Consider the following 25,197-nt stretch of genomic DNA (forward strand, 5'->3'; position numbering starts at 1 on the left):
TATATGTTGAATGGGTTTATATATGTATAATTCTATGACTATAGTGATAACCTATGAGCTAAAATATAATGCATAGACTCAAATCCCCAATATAATCTACGCCCTTTTTTATGTTCATGACAATCCCCACATGCAACAAGACTAATTTATTATGCATATTTCACGTTGAACATGTTCACAAGTTTATCACAATTTGATGAAAGGCTTCACCTTTGAACATATCTAAGTTTTTTTGTCCAATCCATATGAAAATTTCCTTCATAATCAATGCGCACTCTCAATTTTAATGCTCACTAGTAAAATATTTGAAGATAGAGAAGAGAGTCATTACTCAATTTTACACATATGACATGAAAATGTTTTACTTTTGGTCTTCTACATTATATTTGAAGATCATAAAATCTTATCTATTTGTGTATGTATGGATATATGTTCAATATGAGAAAACTTTTGTTTGATCCTCGCCCCACCCCATTGATTGTATTTAGTCTATGTGGACAATAATATATCTATATATTCTCTCTTTCTCTTCAATTGATATGGAGGAGCAGAATGTTGAGATGGTTGCTACATGTCAAGAAGATTAAAATGTATAACGCGATTTATGTTGCATGCAAAGGTTAAGGTTTTCCATATTATTGGACAATTAGAATACATGTCGATACGGTTAAGAGACAATGACATCTAGGAGCTTTCAAGTACATAAATAGGAGCAATGTGTCAACTACTACTAGGATTTGGACACCTTAGCGTAACCGGGACACTAATGGTGGGGTTTGAGGGTCTTGTGCACGATCAACTATGTAATAAGCACATAAATGTGGGGTGTAAAGGTCTTACGCATATCCCAGTAAGTAAATGATGCACATTCATTGTTGTAAGGTCCACATTAAATGGGCCGATTGTTTTTACTCAAGTAGGTTAAGTAAAGGTCATTATTATCCCTATATGATAGATTCACATTTAGTATAAATAGTTCAACTTACTACACATCCTAAAATCTTATAGAGTCCACTATCTATCTCTTGTGTATTTGAAGTCAATCATTAGTAATCCATGCCATTCCCTATCAAATGCATACAACATGAAAATGGTTTTGGAGATTGCCACTTGCCCAATGTTTCCTATTTGTATTGTGACACCACAAATAGGAGGCATTGGAAATGTGGATGATGATGTTGTGTGGGTATACAATATTTTTAGTTGGTTTGATTTGCCAAAAGTACAACTTATGTAGGCTTCTATGTTGCATGTATCATACAAATTTCACTACATGATAAGGATGTTTTTATGTCATTTCTTTAACATCTCCACATAATGTTATATATATTCCATTGTGGAGTGAATTCTTTCCAAGAACATTTAAACGTATAAAAATGCTCACATTTGACATGATTATAATGTATCCATTTTGGGGCACGTTAACCTAATGGAGCATACATGTAACAATTGATGAATTCAAGTACCCTGACATTTGTGCATATTCCAGTTTACTTATACTAGCATTATGTGAACATTGTGCATTGGAAGTGGTACCTCCCAATCTCTTTTTATTTGGACACATTTGTCATAAATTTCTCTATTGTTAATATGTTTTTTGACAGGCAGTAAAAAAACCAGATATTGGTATTTTTCGATTGTCGGTATGAATTACATTGTTCTCACTCGTGTAATACTTACAATGACGACATTATGGCAATAGACGGATATGACAAATTTACCATGTGAGTTTTCTTGAGAGAACATTGGTATAGCTAACAACTTATGCACAAGGAGAGTATTTCAAGAAGTTAAAGGCACTCTATTTTCCATACATTCCATGCTATTAAGATCTATGGTTCAAAGACATACTTTCTTTCACATGATTTTATAATCACTCCACTGACATGAAAAAAAGCAGCCCATTCCCCCGTAGTCACATGATAGAATTGCATATCAATGCTCATAAATGAATGAAAATTCTATGGACAAACACATACATATGCACACATTCAAAACACATCCCCACATTCAAAATAACTACAAAAAATGTACACTCATGTAACGATTGCCCAAAGTATACCAATTGACCCTAGGTCTATGTTGGTATGACAAATAAGTACATGATATTCATAGTCCACTAGGTTTTCATTGCATACCTTGCATATCTTCATATTACCATTTTGTGATTGAGCAAACGATTATTCAAGAGCATATGGGTTTAGTCTCTAGATGTATGACGATCGTAAAGAGGCCAAAAAGGAGCTTGAAGCAAGTAAAGAAGTGGAATAAAATGTAAATTGTGTGACCAACATATTTATTTAAGCTGAAAGTTAGAACTTAAACTTAGTTAAAAATCAAGGGTAATTACTTGTATGTATGTATTTCATGTACAACCTTAGGATGTATTACTTGTATGTACGTATTTCATGTAATATCTTTTCCAAAAAAAAAAGAGGTTTGAGAAATTATAGATGCAATCCATTTATAAATAAACTTGTAAACAAGATGGTTTTTTTCACCCCACGTCTTGGAAGGACCTTGCATGAGGGCTTTTACTACTCGACATGTTGGTTGATGTGGGTATAAGGGTTATATTTTATTGTACGAGTTCTTTGTAGCCTTTGGGCATCTTTCCATTAATACCAAGGTGAATCTTTATCTATTTATTTTACACTTGTACACAATCCAACGTCAATCAAAGATTTATAATGTACCTTAATCAAACTTGTAAGTTTGTTTGGCACTAATACATTTGACATGGGTTAAAATCATCATATATATAGTTTAAAGTTTAAACAATATGTTCCATTTTACTTGAGAGTATGGTGGCCCTCTTTGTTTGTGAAAGAAGTGTGTTCATCACAAGCGGTGATAGTGTAGTCTCTATGAAGTATATTTGATGCTATGAAGCTTTTTTGAGCAACATTTGTGTTTTCTCTCTATCTCTTGTTATTACATCATTTGATATCATGAGCGGATAGTAAGGTGGCCATAGATACACACACACACACGTTCAATGTAACAAAGAAATGAGATTGTGCATGGTTCAGATAATTTTGCTTCAATGATTTTTTATTTGTAACGTGTTCTCTATTTTTAGACAATGTGGGGAAATTCTCTTAGAACTCTAAAGTTTGCTACGAGAGAAACTTGATGAATCAAAACTAATGATTTAGAAAATGTGAGTGATCACCTAAAATACAAGCTCATATACTTGCGATGTCCATTATTGGAAGCCCTAGGTTTCCATATTTCCCTTTATTTTTCTGAATTCTTGAATTTGACTAGTTTTTAGTCACCTCCACACCGTTCGAGAGAGACAAGCTTTATCTTGACAAAGCCTTTAGAAAATGGGGTAAAGCCACTAACTGCAACAACGAGTTACTTAAGACATTCTAAAATAAGTATTTCAATGCAATTATGAGCTTGGTCTTGGGATGAATTAGTTAACAACTATTCTGAAATTATTAGAGGCCCAAGCTAACCCTATTAACTTCTAATACGAAGCAAGCGGGCATAATAGAGGAGAACTTATGCACTAGAGCGAATTGCATTCAAATTAATCATTTAGGTGCCAGTGGATATTGGAATGAAGTATGCAACCATTAAAATTACATAATCCAAATAATCAATCAGGTTGGATCAGGATGGTCAAATGCTTGAGGAAGAGATTAGTTTAGAAATGCATGAAAAGGATGTCAATGTGGGTTCGGAAATGCATACAAGTACATTGACAAGGCTAGTGATAGATTGACATGTTTTACGTACATTTCTAGCTACTTAAAAACACGAGCCTTTCTCTCTCTTTCATAGTCCACATTGACCTCGTTAGAGATGTTAATACACTTTTTCTACTTCAACAAATTATTGGTAATGTTTACGATTACATATCTATTTCTAAATACAATGCATTGTTTTTATCAAGATTTATGATAAATAACATTATCCTTTGAATAGAGGACAAATAGAGATTTTTTGGGTTTTACAAATGAAGGCCTCTTTGGCTTCTTGTCACTTTCAGTTTTTCACTAAAGTTGAAGTTAAAATATTGTAAGCACGAGATGTCACCATGCCTTTATAGGTTATTTTTCGTAGCATAACTGGATCACTTAAAACGAGCTAAAACCACGTGTTATTATCTAACAAATTAGTTTGCTTTAAAAATTCGACACCTATACTCTCCTTGTGTGCATAACTCCATTAATCTACAACTGACGCCTTCGCATACAATAATCATAACTCATAGTCAATTAAGCTTCAAAATCCTCCCAAACTTGCAAGTTCTCACTTCGAATATGACAAATTAAGACATTTCCACTTTCGTGGGATGTAAATTAGTACTTAAAACTCGTACTCAATGACACTTGGTAGTTCATTACTGCGTAAGGTATACTTATCTGCTTAAACTTAAAATTTCATATAATTAGGAGCCTCAACTTTGACCAAGCATATATCGATAATGTAGAGATATAACCTAGCATACTCTCGTATTCTTTATGACATATAAGAATACTTTCATGTAAATGTCTATAAACATACCCACGTACATATAGATAACATATATACAATATAATATACACATACATAGGAATGATATGCTCATCCATACATGAGCATGACATAGACATAACAACTCCAACTCATTATACTTCAAGTGGATTTGCTTGGCCAATTCACGATATATTTGTGATGTGAACAACCCAAGTTGATGACAAAGATAACAATATTTTGCTTCTCATATGCTTCAACATGTCAAGTAACATTAATTGCTTCCATACATAACCATCAAAGCCATTGTTTTCTTTTAAAGTGTTGTCGCAAGCTTAGATCTAGGCTCAAAAGTTTTAACTAGTTTCCAACACATGTCAAAACTCGTAACTTTATCTTCCCTCGATAGATTTTGTGGAGGTGCCACGACATACAAATTTTTTCGAACTAAAAATGGTGTTTTATTTTATTTTTTGATTTTAGAGTATTGATGTGTTCAGTGATGAGACTGAGGTATATGGACATTGTCTTACATAGCTTTTTTAATATTCGAAAACACTTAATCCCAGGTTGTTTCGATCAATGAGTTATCGGTTATGTTTTAATGTCTGTTGAATAGAAACGTGTCATTTTCTAATCTAATGTATCATCTCTTTCAAAGTGCACGATATATTGTATCCTTATGACAAAGAAACAAAACAACATTACTAATAAATCCTCTTATCAATTTTGATTTTTTTTCTACGACTTGTCTGGAGGTTCGTATCGGTGTCGTTTTGCGTAAGCATTCCAACTCAACTCAGCCTGAAGATGTTACATCTTATCTCAAACTTCTTAAAATAGGTAGGAAAGGTACAAAAAAGTATTCAAAAGCATGCCCTATGATTTGACAATTAGTTTGCTTACAATTTTTTGGCATTTATGTTTTCCTTGTGTACATGCCCACGTTCTGAAATCCGTTTCCTATCGAGAGAGTGGATGAAGATAGACTAATTGCAAGGTAAAAAACGAAACCAAGGGTCGAACGCACATTTATTGAAGAGACATTGCATGTGGTAAGTTCTAAGCTAGAACTTTTGTTCAATTGGTCATGGATATTCTCAAACTTCACTTTCACATATGCGTAGTTAAAAAAACAAAAAGCGTGAAAAATTGATCGATCAACCAAAATGTGAAAATTCAACTAAACACCATATCGCCGAAGGCACCCGATCTGACCCATAGAAAATATAGCAAAATTTATAACCAAATAACATGCCGAAATGTTTATTACATACACGGTACCATCATGTCTTCTTCCTTAATGCGGGAAGGGAAGGTGGGAGGGGGATTGAATATCTCATGTAACTGAAATACTCTTATGATTCAATAATCAATTAATGAAAATGAGTCATTAAAGAAATATTCCTTGGGGGAAGGATCAGCCAAACAATCAAGCACAAACTCCTCGACCCAATGAATTTGTGATTCGTGGAGAGCTTAGGAGGTGCGACAAAACATCGAAAGGATTGGAATTTCGGAATTCTTTTTTAAGGAGCAGGAATGAGCATCGAATATAAATGAAGGTGCTTTATTGAGCATACTAAATCATAACATTCAAGATTGATGCCCTCTCATTTATTTATATTAATCGGCTCACATTAACTATGATCGTAAAGCAAACCAACTTTTTGAGCGTGTGTAGTTCGCGTTTCAACTATCACCCCCCAAAAAAGCTTGCAAACGGTTGAGGTAGAATGAGTACATGCAATAGTTAAAAGGCACTTGTAGAGGAAGTATTAAAAGTTAAAAGTTAAAACTACTCTCATTCTCTCTATTATACACACATACGCATACACATACGCATACGCATACACATACACATACACAATACACATACACATACACATACACATACACATACACATACACATACACATACACATACACAATACACATACACATACACATACACATACCCAATACACATACGCATACACATACACATACACATACACATACACATACACATACACATACCCATACACAATACACATACACATACACATACACATACACATACACATACACATACACATACAATGGTGTTGTTGTAGATCACAAGCGGAGTTTGTTATGCAACAGAAGAAGTGAGATGTAAGAAGCTCCAGATGATGAGAGAACAGGTTAAAAGAAACATTTATGGTTTTTGTCTTACACATGGGCCATGGCTCTCTCTCTCTCTTTCTCTCTTTTCATTGGTAGCTACACATCAAACTACTTTACACAAAAACACCCATAAGTTTGAAAGAAAAAATATGTGAGAAACACAGAGACCTCTCTCTATAGACACTTAAGCCCCCCTAAGTCTAGGTAGAGAGTTTTGGAGATGAGACCCCATAACAAACATGATGTGAGGCCTGTCTTTTGACAACCAAAGTGCTGCTGCTGGTTTTTTCCTTTATGTTTTCTCTTATACTTTTGTATGTGTGGATGTGTGTCACAAAGATTTGACATATATGTCTTTGTGATCTAATGGCTTCTCATGGTTTCAACGAGGTACCCAACAGAAAAGATGAGGCAGGAGAACCAGAATTTGATGAAGAAGATGATTATGATGATGATGATGGTGATGATGATGATGATGATGATGATGATGGAGATGAAGAAGAAGATGGTGTTTTTTCCAATGGAAACGAGGTTGAATCGAGGAGAGGGGGAGGAGGAAGAAGGAGAAGAGGAACATGGAAGAAAGAGAAGAAGAAGAAAAAGAAGAAGAAGAAGAGAAGAGATTCCTCTGTAAGTAGTAGTTTGAGAGGCGGATTACAACTCAAGAGATCTTCTTTGATGATGGCAGGAAGGAGGAGAGGCCCTAGTACACCCGTTCCTTCATGGAAGCTTATTGATCATGGAGACCCACATGGAATATACATGGGAAAGGTAATAGATTCTACTCCTCAATATCAGGAGGCCACCCATCGTGTACAAAATGGTGGTGGTGGCTGCTTGAAACCCCCCTTGCCCAAGCTGCCCACTGCTCGATTGTCCGCCCGTAAGCTTGCGGCCGCCCTTTGGGAGGCTCATCGATATTCGGCCCTGACAACACCGCAACATGTAAGTTGTTCCCCTAAATGCTTATTCCATTCATTCAATCAGAATGTAGTGCTGCCAAAGCAAGCTTTCCCCTCCCCCCTTTTTGTATCAGGAACCCTAAATGGATTAATTTCATAGTGTCTAAAACGAAATTGTTTCCATTGCAAAAGAAAAAAACACCCCCTACTGGTATTAAATAGATTAGATAGTGTCTAAAGAAAGTGGTTGTTCCTCTTTGACACATGAAGATGGTATTCTGTAGCTTTTTCAGTAAGTTGTTTACTCTGCTAACAAAAAACCCTATGAAGATCCATGATGAAAGGCCTCATTTAGTTGAGACCCAAATTTAGGATGAAGGAATAAATATATTTGGGATCCAATATAAATTCTAACCAAATTAATCAATTCCCACATATCTATAGACCATTGTATTTGATCTACAGATTGATGTGGAGTATGGAATGGAAAGAATTCTATTTATTGATGATCATTAAATGGCTTAGTGAACTTTCTTTTGTATGCATTTTGTGACCCTAACAGGAAGCTCTTTCAACAATCCCAGTTTTTGAAAAAAAGGATAAGGCATTTAGGCGGCCAAAGTTGGATGAGATGCACGAGATCCTTGACCAAGTGTGGAACCTTGAGGAGCAACATAAATCAAGTATATTGGTAGTTGCTAATCTTCGCCGTGAGCTTGATCGGTGCCATACCCATTTACAGGAGCTTATGGAGAATGAGAAAAATCATGGGAAAGACATGGAAATCCTCACGAGGAGACTAATGGAAGAGAAATCCATGTGGCGGGATCAGCAAGAAGAAAGCATCCAAATCGCACTCCAATCCATCAATGAGGAGCTTTGTTATGAAAGGAAATCAAGAAGCAAGCTCGAAAACCTTCATAGGAAGATGAAGACAGAGTTCCACGATGTGAAAAAAGCTCTCAGCAAGGCTTTGCATGACCTTGAGAGGGAACGGAAAGCTCGAGAGTTAATGGAAGATGTGTGTGATGAATTGGCAAGAGAGGTGGGAGAGGAGAAAGCAAGGGTCGAGGAACTAAGAAGAGAGTCAGCTAAAGTTAGGGAAGAAGTAGAGGAGGAGAGGAAAATGCTTCATATGGCCGAGATTTGGCGCGAGGAAAGAGTTCAAATGAAGATGATGGAAGCAAAATTTGAGATTGAAGAAAAGAATGCTGCACTTGACAAGTTAAGAATCGAACTCGAGACCTTTCTTAAGATGAAACGGGGGGTTGATTTGGACAGTCATATTGTCAAGAATGATGGACATGGTTCCGTGTTGGGAGAGGAAGGTGCTCTCCATTCTATCAGAGTAAACAACATCGGAACCCAGTGGAAAAAGTGTTCTATGAACCAAGCAGGCTCAAATGAAGAGAAAACAAAACAGTGGCTTATAATAGGTACACCGCAAGGGCTTGACCGAACCAGAAGTATCCAATTAGAAAGCAAAGTGCAACGAGATTTTGATAATGAGGATTTACCTGATGCCAGATGGGTGGACAATGCGGACATTGATGGATTGAGGAGGAGCTCCCTAGGAAGGAGGAAAGGCCAACATTGGCTGCATCAAATAGTGGGAAACACAAGAAAATCAACATTTGGACATCTGCATCATCAATCTCGTAGTAAATCAAGTCCTACCAACCATCGGAACCGTTTTTGGTCATCCTTGGACCCACTACAATGCCCGGGTAAAGGGTCAAAGGAGATATCAACGAGGTTCAAGGAAAATAGTCTCCAAACAAAACTCTTAGAAGCCAAGCTAGAGGATCATCAACTTGAAAGATTGAGATCAGGCAAGGGTTAAAAAAAATCATGTGTAGCCCTAGTTGATTATCTAGTGTTTAGCATATGTCACCAAAAGAGCTCGCTAATTTCGTCTTTGTAATACTTTTTAGGCCAACTGTAAAGTCTCTTGTTCCAACTTCTTTTTACCACCAGGCTCTAAGTTGAGATTTAAGCGATAAAGTTGCCCACTTATAGACAAGTCAAAATTTATGTCATTGCTTGGAGCTGTATTTGCTTCATGCTATTACCGTCGTGACTATAGGACAAGCATGTTACCAAGTGGCAGTCATTCTGCTGAACAGTGTAGCTTTGTATCTAGTAATGATTCTTTGTCCAGCAGCTCAGAAAATGCTTCAGTCTCCCTCTGGCGGCAACACATTTCGGAAAATGCCTCAGTCTCCCCTGATGACAACTCACAACCTCTTGTTGATCGTCATCTTGTCATGGATCCTTTTGGTGTGTACTCACAAAGAGACACATGATTCAAATTAGCTTCTTTAATTCACATGATCGTACCATGATCTTGTGTCATCTTGTGTTTGTGTTTGGTTTCCCTATCATTATCCATCCATTCTTCTATCACCGTTGACCTTGAATTTGGGTCATTGACCATATAGCATCCTATAGTCCACTTGTCTTGGAAAGGGATTGGCAAGCAGCTGCCCTTGGCATCCATAAATGTAGAAACCTTCTAGGGTATCTGGAAACCACACCAAGCTGAAAGCTATCTAGTTAGTGTGTGACATCCTCAGTCTCATGGATGATACAAAGGAAAGTTATTCGTCTAAGGCTAGATCTAGATCGAAAGACTCAATAGATCTTTACCTATTTAAAGTCCCTTTACACCCTTGATTGACATGTCCCCCCCCCCCCCCCCCCCCCCCGGTTGTTTTAACTAGGTACCAAGGTTGTGCTTGATGTATATTGATGGATCTTGCTCACATGCAGATTCCTCAAACAACCATGTCACGATGTTTTTTTTTATGTTGATCTTTTATAGGGAACTTCTTCAATTGTCTTGGCAGATTATAATGGTTGTATTGTAATTGAGTCTCACATGTCACATACTCATGTTTTGTCCACTAGCTAGGCTTCTGTGCGATGTTAATGCCTCTCAACACATTTTTTATTTGCATTTTTCTTGTTCCATATTCTTTAAGGCTGATCATCTTTTCAATGATATGGCACATGTTTTGTTCCACATCGACATCACATATATTTTAGTTACTGGCAACTGCCAATGCTTTGCTCACATAAAGCTATTTTCTTTACCAATCAAAATACATGCAATCCTTGGATCTTTGTGGGGATGGCATGCACATGAATTGGCGTTTACCCATATGAATTTCATGCTATGCAAAAGAAACTAATGAAATTGTACAAAAAGACTATTAGGTAGGGTTGAGGGCTGAGTTTTGCTCCTAGATTTGTTGGCCAGTGACAAAAACCCAAACACCTCATCTTGAAAGCTTCGTTTAAGGTTTTTAATGACAAAACCCCAAACACCTCATCTGGAAAGCGTTGGGGGGATAAACCTAGGGTTTAGCCATGAGATACGAATATGCCTTGTCAAGGAGTTCCAAATTCCAAATTTGTCCCAATTTAAGGAAGGGCATACAACTTGTAAGGTATATATGTAGTTTATTTGTATGGTCAACTATTCCTTATATTCATGGAATCATTTACATCCTTCTTTCCTTAGTATAATTGTGTTGTAATAAATTATAATTACACTAATGAGACATTGCTTATCGTGATTGATTGTCCAACATGTTTTGATTTCCTCTGTATTATAGAACCTTTATTGTGACCAATCATAATCGAGATTGAACTTCATGGTTCTCCATTGGCAGTCAGTTAATTGAGGAGAAACAATATTTTTTAGGAAATGCATATGAATATTTTAGATTGGAAAATATCTAGATCAACATGGCTGCAATTGGTAGGACGTGGAGCTAGCAATAGAGTTCTTTGAAGCATGAAGCCATGATAAACAATAATATTTATGGGGGGAGCTACACATCGTGGAAGTTCAATATGGCCACTATATTTGATGGACTTGATGTAGATGTCCCCCTACTTGTCATTTACAACACTTTGGGAAAGCGCTCCAACAAAAGTTCAATGCATGCTAGAAATTGACATATAACCCACCCAACAATTACATTTTTGAGGACACAACTAAGCACTATTTAGTTTAGCCATGCACGTAAAAAAAAAAACCCAACTCAAACACAAGTACATGTACCAAAAGAAGTTATCTCCAATATCTCAAAAAGAGAAATCATGGATCGATATATGCTAAGTTGGAAGTGGTAGTGGTATTACGAAGTGGCGACCTATTACTATATTGAATACTATGTATAAAATATATGCCAAGTGTTGGCTATGAGATTTCAACCTTTTTTAATAGACATCATTCATAGCACCCAAACAAGGTTCTTATAGGATAGGAGTATATTGGATAACATTTTCTTATTTTGGGATGCGGTTGTAATTTCACACGAATGAAAGAGGATTTAGCTATCTTGTTACTGGATTTTGAAAAAGCGTATGATGGAGTAGATTGGTCTTTTTTGAGGGGTACCATGGAAAAGTTAGGTTTTCCTAATCAATGGTTAACAATTGTTTCAACTCTTTACAACTCAACTACAAGTAGGGTATTAGTAGTTGGAAAGCTATGCCAAGCATTCTCAATTTCGAGGTCAGTGAGACAGGGATGTCCACTGACTCGTTTTTTATATTTGATGATTGGAGATGCTTTTTGTAGTTTTCTTACGAGTGATGTTGTGAATATAGAAGGGTTGCAATGGCCATGGTAGAGGAGCAAATTGTGGATTACCAATTTGTTGATCATACAACCTTGTATTTGCAAGGTTCTCATGATAATCTTTGACATAGAGTACAACAAGCTATTGATAAATGTTGCTATGCTTCTAGAACTGTTATTAATTGGAAAAAGTCGGTGGGTTTCTAGGTGGGCACCACAATAACCCCTTTGTGGTGTCCACAAGAAGGGTTTCAATGGATCCCACATGGTAAACCTATAAGATATCTAGGATGCCAGGTTGGTATTAATCTTTCGCCGGATGGTCATGTAACTCCTATGTTGCTTGCCGTAAGAAAGAAATTGTTGTATTGCAATACTGCTAAATTGATGTTGGTAGGTAGGGTCGTTATTGCAAATCAAGTATTGTTGGCTTCCATGTGGTACATTTTGTAGGTTTGGTTGTGCTTGCGTTTAGCCCTATCACAAGTACAATGGCTTATTAGAAATTTTCGTTGGGGATCTAAAAGTTGCTCATATGTTAGAGCCAAAGTGTATTGGAAAGTTATTATAGGTCCATAGGAAGAGGGTGGCTTGGATTGATTGACCCTCTTTTGCAATTTAAGGCTCCAGGTGGGGAGCCATGGAATTTTCTTTTGAGGCAAACAATGGTTAGGGTTATGAAATCTTTAGGTGGCAATTGGAAAGATAGTATTAGATGGTGGTTTTTAGGAGTTTTTACTCATTCCATTGATATTTTTCGTCAGGATAAATTTTTAGGAGAATCATGAAGGCATGGTGGGATTTGAAGCATAATTTGGTCCAATCTCTACCATCATGTACGGAGGAATGGTTGCGTCAACCCCTCATAATGAACCCACCATTTCTTACAGAGGAGGGGGTAATGTTATGGAAGAGAACTAGGCTGAAGTGGGTTGATTTTGATAAAGGAGAAGTTGGGTCATAAAGGAATTGACCGACTTTTTCTTCTTCGACAATGGAGAACAAAAACCATGCTTATAGAACAATTTGGAGAGGGAACATTATGTACGCAGAGATGGATAGAGTGTTTACGATGTCTTCCTTTCAATGTTCTCAAATTCGCCCATTCTGGTATGGTATTGTTGGGGATCATGGGCTAAAAAAACTCTCATGAATGTCTTTATTTTGATGTTTTGCTTTCTGGAAAACTTCGTTCTATCTTTATGGAAGACAATGTTGTAACTTAAGGGAGTATGATGCCTATTTGTATATTGTGGAAGAATGGTAAAAAGTGGATATTGAATCCCAAATCCAAATGATACAAATAGTTTATTTGAATTGTGGGTTTATGAGAATAAGCCCATGGATCACCTTCTTAGGGATCCAGGTGAGTGGAAATGGCAAATATATCGACGTACGGAATATTGGGTAAGCAAAATCCCTTTTTTCTAGTACTTTGTAAAAGTGGGTAGAGAATTGCTAAGGAGGGTTTTGGCTGTTGTGCTTGCAGCTTATAAATTTTGGAGATTCGGTAGTGTGTATAAGACTCTTGGTTGGGTGTTTATTGGAAATTGTTGTGGGCCGTGCAAATTCTTAAAAAAATTGTATTGTTTAGATGGTTGTTAGTATAATATGGGATTCCTATGAAGTCATGGATGTGGGGGCATCGCCGTGATTTAAAATGTAATAGTTGTGGTTTTCATATTGAATTGGTTCACCATGTCTTATGGATATGTCCTATTGGTTGAGCAGTTTGGAAAAGAGTATTGAGAATTACGTATCCTGTTTATGTTAAACAGATGTACACGTAGGGTTTTGTGAGATGGGGAAGGCTTGATGAAGAAATACAAAATTATGAAAAGGAGTGTGGTGTTTTTCTTCTTCTTTTATGCTACAACAATTAGTTTTTTGGTAGAGGACAAGGTTTGGCTACAATATTTCTTTAGTAATTTGGGTATTGTGGAAGGCAAGATTTAAATGTGTATTTTAGAAAGTCAAACAAAATGCGGTTGAGTTTTTATTATATATTTTTTAAAGAAAGATACACCATAGTATATTACTTGAGACATGCACATAGAGCAAACAGAAGGAGACATTTCATCTCACTTCAATTGTGATACAAAGGCAAGTACCAACATTTGATCAAACAAATGATATCATATAAGAAATAAATGTGGTTGAGTTATTCTAGACAATTAGTTTTTTGGTAGAGGACAAGGTTTGGCTACAATATTTCTTTATTAATTTGGGTATTGTGGAAGGTAAGATGAGAAAGTCAAACAAAATGCGGCTGAGTTATTCAAGGAGATATAATTGATGTTTTTACATACTCTAAGAGGTCAATATGAGGCAATAACTGGTGAGCTTGATGTTATGTTTCATAATCATCAACATTTTAGAGAAATGTGGACAAAGGCAGAGAGGTCTTCACCTCTTTTGGGGAGAGAATAAAGTGGAGATATGCTCCACCAAGGTAGCTTTTTCCACCTCCCATTATGGAAGGATCCCGATTTTAGATGTGTAAATATAGTTTCTATGGTAGCTATATGAGGGCCTTTTCTATTCGACATGTTGGTTGATGTGGGTATGGTGGTTGTGTTTTCATGTATGAGTTCTTTGTAACCTTTGGCATCTTTCCATGAAAATCAAGGTGAATCTTTGAAAAAAGAAAAGAAAGAAAAGAAAGAAAGAAAGATATCATGGATCGATCAATATCGTGTTCGACCAACACCTCTAATTGATGTTCATGGTCATAGCCATATATACAACAAGGAGACTATTGTGTACAGGAGATGGGGGTTCAATGGTTTGATTTATCTAGGATCACACACTCACAAACTAAACTCTATTATCCACTCCACACTCGTAATCCCCAAGTTAGGAGACTTAAAACATAGAGATAAAAACCTTAAATATGCTACATGAGTTCCCCAAATATGTATGGATTATAGAGAGGGAATCGGCTTGCTTACCAAAGCAAAGCGTTCATCTAAGATAGCCAAAGAAATCCAACTTGAGTTGGATGAAAGGAACTCAAAAAATATATATGTGATTCTTAAAATTAGAACAATAAAAGTATGCTCCTGAACTTTCCACAATGACCACATGATATTAATTAGAACTCCCTCACAAGAATTAGCCATTAGAAAATGCAACCCACCCTTATAGATAGTAAACAACTTTTGGCATGGACAACTTCAAAATAACAAAGATATCAAGGGAGATGAACTTAAAGTTAGTCAAGAAGGGGTGCTAAAAGATAATATTAAGCATTGGTCAGACACTTCATATGTCTTAGGTGATACCAACATTAGTCCAAAGCAACAACATGGGGGGCTTGTAAATATCAAGAAAGAAGCCTAATGTCCCCATATGAGAAAACGGACAAAGATGGAAGTACTTAAATGCTAAACTTTCTAGAACTAGAGTCTTTCCTCTCTAATAGCTTTAACTTAATCCTTGAGCAAAAGGACTTAAACCTTAACTTCCCGTTGTAAGTGTTTAAACTTTTTAAATTGTTAAACCTCTCTAGTGTTCACCTATGAGGTGCAATTGGTATATGTTGTTTAAAAAAGCACAATGTTGTTGGTTTAAGGTTTACTGTGTTATTGTCAAGTGATAAATTATCAAGCATGAGAGTGTAGGTTAGGTCTTTATATTACCACATTTTATTAAGAAAACTAAAAGTGGATAGATATGTGGAGTTTGCTATAGTGGCCCAATTATTCTATCAATAATATGATGCATGCCTTCACTCATCTTATCAACAATACAATGTATGATCACCCAAATGAGTTACCAACCAACCAACTGCGTCTTTGCCAGACAATATTTGCCAGTAGTGCATCCCACTCGACCCGAGGATTTAGTTTGTTCCTTGCTAAAATATCTTTGAAGAACTTGTATTGATTTTCCAGGTCAATCCTCACGAGCGGATATGGGGAGGATGGTGTCAAGGAAATACCTCTCGTAATAGCAAGTAGGAAAACTGATTTAATTGACATTTCTTGAGTGTGCATATCTACCTGCTTATTTGCACATGAGCTATTTGTTTTAACTAATCTTAGTATAACAACTCGTTGTTCGTTGATAATATTATTGTTTTCTTTTGCTTTGTCTTGATTGTTGTGTGTTGTCAATGGAGTTCAATCCCCTTAATCGTTCTTCCACCTTTTCTTATTCCTAATTCATGTAGAAAAGATGCATATGGTGAAGAAAATGGAAATGAACACTAGAGGGGAGTGGACACGAACATGGAAGAGTGATTATTGGAGGATGGTAAGTTAGTGTAGAGAGGAAAACTTTTCATTTAAAAAATGAGTCACCAAAAAACTGCATAAGATGAGATCTGAGAGGGGTGCACGAATTATATATACATAGCTTTGTGCTTTTTTTAAAAATGACTTCAATATTGTTCTTTTTTCTCCGACCCCATATCTCTTTTCAAATGTTTCTATATCATGCTTCTTAAATACTTTTACTTTTTCTATATGTTAATATTATCCTCACCTAAAGTTGTAGTACCTCACGGGATAGGTCATAGTCTTTGCTCTGGCACTGCAATGGACTTACGTCAAAGTTCAATGCTAATATTTTATTAGGAACGGTTTAGAATTCATGCTCCTAAACAATTGCATATTCTAAGATCATTTTTTAGTTGTCGTACATTTATAAATTGTGAATCAGAATATACATATATAAGAGGGTGCATTCTCTTATCTTTGTCTAACAAATATTGTGCAATAACGTTTGTGAGGATGGTTGATTTCTCTAGCTTCAAGTTTGACAAAGTTTCAATTGTTGTCTATTGTCTTAAATTGATGAAAGGATCCATCTTTTGTATACAATAAAATGTTTAAAAAAAAATTCATCCTTGTGTAACAAGCTTCACTTTGACCTTCTCCCTCATATGCTAACTTCTCCAAAGCCAAATTTGTCTCAAATTCTAAACCTCTTTGCATCACATATTGATCACAAAGTATGTGTCAAACTTCTCATACTTCCTTTTGTGTTAATCAACATTGAACTAATCATGCTTGTGACAATTAACAATTTCTGACAAAAAAAGTCGTGTGCACATCTTTTGAGATGTAAGGTGGTATTGCTTACGAGGATTTCTTGAGGATTTCGGAGTTACCATGTGAGGGGAGCCTATTTCAGTTTGATGTTCAACCAAAGTTGCATTGACATTACGAAGAACCAAGTGAGGAAAAAATGTGATTATCTAGTTCCATTGGATGGACAATCATCAATCCACCTAGGAGGCTCTTAAACTTCCTTTATCCTTACACAAATTTTTATTATCTAGTGAACATTGACATATTGCATTTCTAAAGTAATCTTGCTATGATATCTTTTCTCTCTCAAGTTTGTTAGATCCTTGGATTTCATTCACTCTTCTCAAGGTTTTATCTAGTGAGTCACACAAATCTTGCTCTTTAAAATATCTAGTGTTGTTTGAGGTACGCATCTCTTTAAACCCTAAACCCTAAACTCTAACGAGTTACCTTAATGTTATGGAGAATCATAAGGTAAAACTCTTGTATTGCTTTAACCTTAACCTAAGTAATATGGTGAGGTCATGACATTTACAATACAACATTGAGTCAAGCTCATGTATATGTGAATTGGAATATTTATAAGAAAATGTTAACATTGTGATGGTTTTGAAGTTACACATTTGAATGAATATTACTATGATATTGTCCAAATAAAATTGGAATATTGCCATAAATTCTATGGATCCATTATAAATGATAAATGTAACTCATCTTTTTGTTTCAAGTTTGTTCATTATTTACAAGGTATTTTTAGCATTTAAAATCTAATGAATCAAATAATTTCATAACGTGATTCTAAGTGAGCATCTCTTGAGTCCTACTAAGAGGAAATCTAAATTGTATTATCTTGGGCCTATATGTGGAGGGTGGAGTGGCCAATTGTATCTCAATTGCCCTAATGTATTGTCTTAACGAAAACACATATGTGATTATCTTTGATATATCGTGTCATTATTAGTCTAAAAATAAACTTATGATAGAAGCACACATTATGGAACTATCTACTCAACTTCAACAATTAGTCTTGCGAATTTATATGAATATGAACACATGGAAAATGTATTGATAACTGTAAATCATTTAACTTTCATTGAAACACAAATCCACATTCACACAAATTGTTCAGATGTTATGAAGCAAAATAAGACTAATGTACCAAGCAACCAGGTGGTTGTTTCCGCCAATGGCTCAAGAGATGTAAATATGTGTAGTTGCGATACAAATAACTTACCATTCTTGTTTACCCGGATAACTTTGTTGTAAAAGTGTAGGTGGGATAATTTTGTTTGAAATGCGGGGTTGGGGATTATGATTAGATTTGTGAGGGGAAGGCCAATGTGAGTTTTGGTGAATTTGCTTTCGGTTTTTGGAGTTGTTGGATATATACATCTCTCTAAGGTTAGGCCTTTGTGAATCTTAATGGCTGAACTTTGATGTATTTTGTTTTCTAACTAATGTGAAGCAGTGTTTTTTTCGGAAAAAAACAGTTAATTTTCTTTAGAATGTTATACAATGTGACAAGGAATAAAAATATTAAAAATGGGGTAATATTTTTATTTCATTATATCTGTGCGGTTCCCATAATCGCAAATATCAATAATTCAATTACGTACATTATCTGATAAGGTTGTGCATAAGGTCTTTTAAAGGGACCTTTCATTGGGTGACTTTGTTAATTCTATTTCGTTGCAACACACTATTCCAATTTAATTTTGGCTTTTCTCTAAAAATGATTCTATATGTTGAATACAATACAATTAAATGTAGTATTTTGTGTAGTTTCATTATCAATTTTTAAAGTAGCGGTAATTGGTCATGTTCAGAGTCAGTACTCAAGTCTCCCTCATGAAATACTAACTTTAAATGTTAAATTGAGATGATTGTGACTAGTTTGTCTAGCATGTTGACATGTTTTACTAGTATTGGCATACGGGAACCATTAGCATATCATGTTCATTATTGTCATGTTTTTAACATCAACATAAGAAGATTAACGTAAAATATGTCCACAAATTTTACACAAAATGCATATGTTCATTATTTGCAAATTCCGCCTTCTCCATTAAATGTTTAGGAATTGTCATGAAGAAAATATTCACATAAAATTTGATAGATTAGATTTACACTATAAAATTTCTTCTATTGAACTTTGAGGTAGTGCCATATAATGGAAAACTTTATTAGCATTACCTCAAAATATTAGGGCACTTGGATTAAGCAAACCTATGAAATATGCATCAACATGTGAGTCTCAACAAACTCAAGTCGAATAGAAAAAAAAAAGATGTCATGCAATGAGTTCCAAAATTGGTCATTTGAGACAAGATGTCACATTTTCTAATTTTGTTATTCATCCATTAATGCTGTCAATTCAAATTGAAAGCTTTGAGTAAAACTATTTTGTTGAAGCCCTACTACAAATGAGATTATGAGTTAGTTGAGTCACCTAAAGCAGACACTTGGCATTTATATTGGTAGGCTTTAAAAGTTTTGATGTGAGAGGATGAGATTGAGGGGTGTTATATGTAGAAATTGTCGCACTACAACATAATTGAGATGAACATATTCACAACATGTGAAAACGATGAAATTTGCATAACAATCAAAGACTGAAGGCTGAATTTATCTTTAGCCATTGACAATGTCATATAAAGATAGTGCAAGTGGGCTAGGCTTTCGTATTGGTTGGTAGCAAAGGTACATATAATTGAAACAATTTATTCATTGAGATGTTTATTTGTTAAGCTTCTTGGCCAGTTGGCCAATGCCACATACAGAAATTTGTATCAATTAAAAGAGAGAGAGAGAGAGAGAGAGAGAGAGAGAGAGAGAGAGAGAGAGAGAGAGAGAGACATTTTTGCCTACTATGCATTAAATTGACTGTTCATTTTGAATTTTTTTCCAACGAGTATTGCAATTGAGAGTGCATAACATGATTACGAGAGGAATGTGCATGGGAGTGGATAGGAGTGGCAAAGTGCGGAAAACAAACTTGAATATTGTCAAAGGCTTTTAGCATAGTAACAAACTTGATATATAGGCTCTTGAACTTGTTTAACGCAACATATGCAAAGTTGATATGTGTCTTCTTGCAACCAGGCTTATGCTCTTCATATCTTTCCCATTCCAAGAGAAAGTGAGGTAACTCATATGAAAGAAATGGTATGGATGGTGGAGAAATGAATGAGCCCTAGCATATATTGGTGATTGTGATTCCCTTGTTCGAAGTTGAAGAAGTTTTTGTACTTTGGTGCAAGATATGTAATATAATGTGTGAAAGGTGAACCTTCATATCTTTCACAAGCTATGATACATTAGCATTACAAACAAACCTCATTCATGGAGGAATCTATTGACACATCATTTAAAAAAGGTAATGCATCCCATTTTCCAAACCATTTCTTCATATCCTACATACATGTAGAAAGCCATATTTTTGCTAGTAAGTGTCTTCTGAATTTGTTGACTTGATTCCCATGTGATTCTAGGACGTCGATATGATAGGGTTTATTAAACCTTATGCAAATACTCAACAATTATTTTCATATCCATGATCTTAATGGAAAGTGATATAGTCTTAAAACAAAGGAGAATGTAACTTCATAAGGAAGCACTCCATACTTTAACCCTAGATAAATAGATTTTTAATATCCACGAAAGACTAGTTGTGATCTATAAGACAAGGCCTACGCCATGTTAGAGAGAGAGAGAGAGAGAGAGAGAGAGAGAGAGAGAGAGAGAGAGAGAGAGAGAGAGAGAGAGAGAGATTTCATAGTCTTTTGTATTGGAGTGCTACCACTCCATACTTGAACTCTAGATAGATAGATAGATTTTTAATGTCGACAAAAGACCAATTGTGATATATGAGAAGGGGCCTAGGCCATGGCCAAAGATAGAGATAGACATAGAGAGATAGAGAGATAAACGTCCACAAGAGGCAATAATATGAACAATAGGCGAGGTTGAGCAGATAGCGAGGATTGAACTTCTGCTCACTCAAATGCATGTGATTCAATGCTACAACTTTCCGAAGCTAACTCCACACTAGTTTTTGTTTTTGTTTTTACAAACCCTTGTACATGCAAGTACTTGGGGGGTGACGCGAGCCTTCGACTACATCGGTCGGTAGGGAAGATATATATGAACCTAGACACAGAGACAAAAAGTGTGTGCGTTTCCTTCCTTGACTTACTTTTCTACTGTTACGAAGCTGGTCATGCTTTTTCTGATACGGTCCTTCAACGGATGGTACAGGGGGGTGGGGGTGGGGTCCATGTGTCCAACAGGGACATATCTATGAATGGAGATGGGATGGGATGGATGGGCATGGGTTCATCTTCTACTCTCCTGGGATCTGTGTGTGGTGTGTGTATGATTGGGGTTCTTGATTGATTTCTAGCTATTTAAGAGTCAGAAAATAAAGACAAACCAAGACTTGACCTTGAGACCTCTTCTTCTCTCTCTTCTCTCTTCTTCTCTCTCTCTCTCTCTCTCTCTCTCTCTCTCTCTCTCTCTCTATTTATATCATAATTCCAGTCTTAGTTATCTGTTTTCCATCGCCCATTTTCGCCCTGAAGCCCCAGAACAAGCCCCAGAAACATGAACATGACCCCAAAGCTTGAAGCTTCCTTCAGTTGCCACCAAAGATTGTACTAATATTCTGATCAAAATTTGATTTGATTTGATTTGATTTGATTTGATTCATTCTTCTTCTTGATGGGGAATTGTGTCGGAGTTGCTGCTCAGGTTCAATCTAATACTCCCCCTTCTTCTTCCTCCCAAAGTCTGTCGGATGATCCTAGTGAGTTTTTTTTTTCTGCCTCGTTAACGAAATCAGAAAGCTTTTTTAAATAAATAAATAAATTCCTGTCATTTTTAAATCAAAACCTGAGTCTATTTTCATTATTAACCAAAGAAAAAGCTTTATTTTATTTTATTTCAAGCATAAGACTTATGGAAAAAATTAGTGAAATTGCTTTGCTTTAATTAAAAAAACAAGAAACACTAAAAAGAATGCTGTTTGGTTGTTTCAATTTTATGCTGGAGATTGGTTTGAGTTGAAGGAAGAGATATGTTTTAATAATTAGGAGCAGTCCAGTCAAAGTATGAGGTAGAGATAGTCACTTAGTTTAACATGTTTGCCTTTTTTCTATGGCGGTAGCGCAATCCGAAAGATTCGGCCCTCCATTACATTCATTCAACTATAATGTTTTGAAAGAGGTCACACGGAATTTCCAGAGCAGCAACTTTGTGGGTGAGGGTGGGTTCGGGAAGGTGTTCAGGGGATACATCGATGAGAGAACTTATCAGCCCAGTAAACCCGAACATGGTATAGCTATTGCGGTGAAAATACTGAACTCAGCTGGCACACAAGGCCATAAGGAATGGTTGGTGGGTAGTCTCGATTCTTGAATGAAAATCTTGGTATCAAAATTTTGTATGTTTTCGGGAGGTGTTTTCTCATCTGAGGGTATCTGTAATATGGAAGTAATATGTTTTTTCCTGTTTCCACCAAAATAGCCCTATGTTTTTTCCTGTTTTCACCAAGGTGCTCTGTTGGTCATTTAAAAAACTTAGGGATAAATCAGTGTTTATGTCCCCATGAGTTTATATGTAAGTAAGCGAACACTTTATTTCATCTGCATTCAAGTTCTAGTGAAAACCAAAGCTTATGCCCCCATGGGTTTATATGTAAGTAAGCAAACACTTTATTTCATGTGCATTCAAGTTCTAGTTAAAAGCAAAGCTTGCTGAAGGCACCTATTTTTTTCCGATGAATACAATGAAAACCCTTTTCCTATTTGATTGGTTTTGTATCGAGCACAGGCGGAAGTCAACTTTCTTGGTCAATTTCGTCATCCCAATCTTGTAAAGCTAATCGGTCACTGTGCTGAAGATGATCGTCGTCTTCTTGTGTATGAGTTCATGTCACGAGGAAGCTTAGATATGCATCTCTTCGCGAGTGAGTTGTTCAAATCTTTGTTTCACACTGCAAAGGCTCCATGGAGATCATTTAGATTTTTTGTTTGTCTTGAGTTTGGACATGAAAGACCATGTTTCTTGTTTTTAGGTACTACATTAAGAAGAAATGTCTTAACATGGCCAGTCCGGATGAAAATCGCTGTTGGTACTGCACAAGGTCTTGCATTTCTCCATGATTCAGCAAGGAAAATCATTTACCGAGATTTGAAGAGCGCAAACATCTTGTTAGATTTGGTAAGTAATATATGATTTTAACAATCAATAACAAAGTATAAAATGAGGCATCTAATTTTATCTTCAGCATAAAAAACAATCATATTGTCTGTTTAGTCAAATGCAACCAAGACATTTCTTCAAAAAGTATGGCTTTACAAATTCGAAATTTCACAACCCATGGGTTAAAAACATTACCATTGCCATTTATGAAAGGCCACTGCTGATGAGAAGAAGATAGAAAATAAAAGACTCAATTCTTAACGGATGTTTCTCTTTTCAGCAATTCAATGTAAAGCTTTCAGATTTTGGCTTTGCCAAGAATGGGCCTACAGGAGATAATACTCATGTTTCGACTAAGGTTGTGGGGACATTGGGATATGCGGCTCCAGAATACGTTGCAACAGGTTAGGTTATTGAGGGTACAAATGCACTTATGTTACAACATGAGAATAGAGTATATTGTTCTGAATGGAGTTTGTTGTGGGAAGTGTTACAGGACATTTGACACTGAAGAGTGATGTATATAGCTTTGGGGTTGTCTTGTTAGAGATTCTTACAGGACGACGAGTGATTGACCAAAAACATGGGCTTGAGACTAACTTGGTAGAATTGTCCAGACCCTGTTTTGATGATTTTCACAGGCTTATGCGCATCGTAGATCCAGAACTTGCTGGTGAATGGCCACGTGAAGGTGCCAGGATAGTGGCTGCAGTGGCAAAAGAATGTCTTTGTCTCAATGCGAAACTTAGACCCACGATGAAGGAGGTACTTGAAAAACTCATGCCTCTCGCTCCAAACATCTATGAGGATGTTTGAAATTTCTGTTCAGATGCTCGATCCAATCTGTAAATACATTCGATAAGGGTTGTTGAGCTATATGAAAATAAGAGTCGTGAAGGGATCTAGTTGCATGGGGAGAATCAAGAGATTGTGAATGTTGTAGCCACGTTTTGGATTTTATCACACACATGCATACACACACATCAACACATGATAATGGATAGGTATATACACGGGATCTGAATGTTAGCTTTGAGTCGACATGGGATATTTGTGTGCAACCTGGCTCCTACATGGGTTTTATGTAACTTCACTCAACCAAACAATTCAAAAGTTGCATGAGATCCAAACATTATGCATGTTTTGTGAGAAACACTTATGGTACCCTGTTATAGTTAGTTTTTTGCCAAGAATTTTATATGTAGGAATTGTGTTTGGAGCAAGTTGTTGTAGCACCATGTTATGTGTCACTTTCCATTGCATTCATTAGATCCATCATTGCAATTTGTCAACCAAATTGTGTGTTGGCAGAGGAAATTGCATTTCTTTTTAGTTTGAAACAAAACCTCCCTTTCATCCAGTTCGGCCCTAACCTATTGTTCAATCTCATCCTTTCACTATTGAGCTTATTGGTTTATCAATTTTGGTTTTCCTATTCTAGCAATATCTATATGTTTTATTTGAGAAGTTAAAATGTAGTAACAATGCAGAAGTTGCAAAAGAGTTCTCTTTAAACAAACTTGTGGGGCATTGATGTGAGGGTTCGACGACACAGTTGATGGGACTGAATCTTTAACACATAACACAACTCATATGTAGGCTTGGCTTTCTACCCTAGAATAAGCATCTTAAACAATGTAATGGAAGCTTGCAACAAATAAGAGCATAATCAGTTGATTCAACGGGCAAAGCAACATAATTAGATTGATCTCCCATCTTGGTGTTCAACAATGCAAAGTTAAATAGGCAATTATGTTTACAAGCGTCGCTCTATTAAAATATGCATTACATGTTCGCCGAAACAATTGAAATGTGAGGCAAAAGAAATCGTATGCACAATCAGAAC

The 25,197-nt window shown here is 36.0% G+C and overlaps 2 protein-coding genes across 4 annotated transcripts; both read left to right on the top strand.

Annotated features, from left to right (window-relative positions):
- The first annotated feature begins 6,949 nt into the window (after positions 1-6,949).
- On the top strand, positions 6,950-9,489 carry LOC147858192 (uncharacterized). Its single transcript, XM_087327409.1, has 2 exons — positions 6,950-7,563; positions 8,083-9,489. Exons 1-2 carry the CDS (start codon positions 6,985-6,987, stop codon positions 9,361-9,363), a joined length of 1,860 nt encoding a protein of 619 aa, XP_087183535.1. The 5' UTR covers positions 6,950-6,984; the 3' UTR covers positions 9,364-9,489.
- Positions 9,490-21,719: 12,230 nt separating this feature from the next.
- LOC147858193 (receptor-like cytoplasmic kinase 176) lies at positions 21,720-25,033 on the top strand. 3 transcript variants are annotated; one of them, XM_087326838.1, is made up of 6 exons: positions 21,720-21,954; positions 22,315-22,544; positions 22,980-23,115; positions 23,224-23,369; positions 23,632-23,755; positions 23,840-23,990. In XM_087326838.1, exons 1-6 carry the CDS (start codon positions 21,870-21,872, stop codon positions 23,854-23,856), a joined length of 738 nt encoding a protein of 245 aa, XP_087182964.1. In that variant the 5' UTR covers positions 21,720-21,869; the 3' UTR covers positions 23,857-23,990. The 3 variants fall into 3 exon arrangements, with proteins under 3 accessions (XP_087182964.1, XP_087182962.1, XP_087182963.1); XM_087326837.1 differs by having other exon boundaries at positions 21,722-21,954; positions 23,848-25,033; XM_087326836.1 differs by having other exon boundaries at positions 21,721-21,954; positions 22,980-23,369; positions 23,848-25,033.
- Positions 25,034-25,197: the final 164 nt, after the last annotated feature.

The sequence above is a fragment of the Azolla caroliniana genome, unplaced genomic scaffold (genome assembly GCF_043228905.1).
Source record: "Azolla caroliniana isolate FFs.n. ecotype wild unplaced genomic scaffold, voAzoCaro1.0.p SCAF_11, whole genome shotgun sequence".
Taxonomy (NCBI): Eukaryota; Viridiplantae; Streptophyta; class Polypodiopsida; order Salviniales; family Salviniaceae; genus Azolla; species Azolla caroliniana.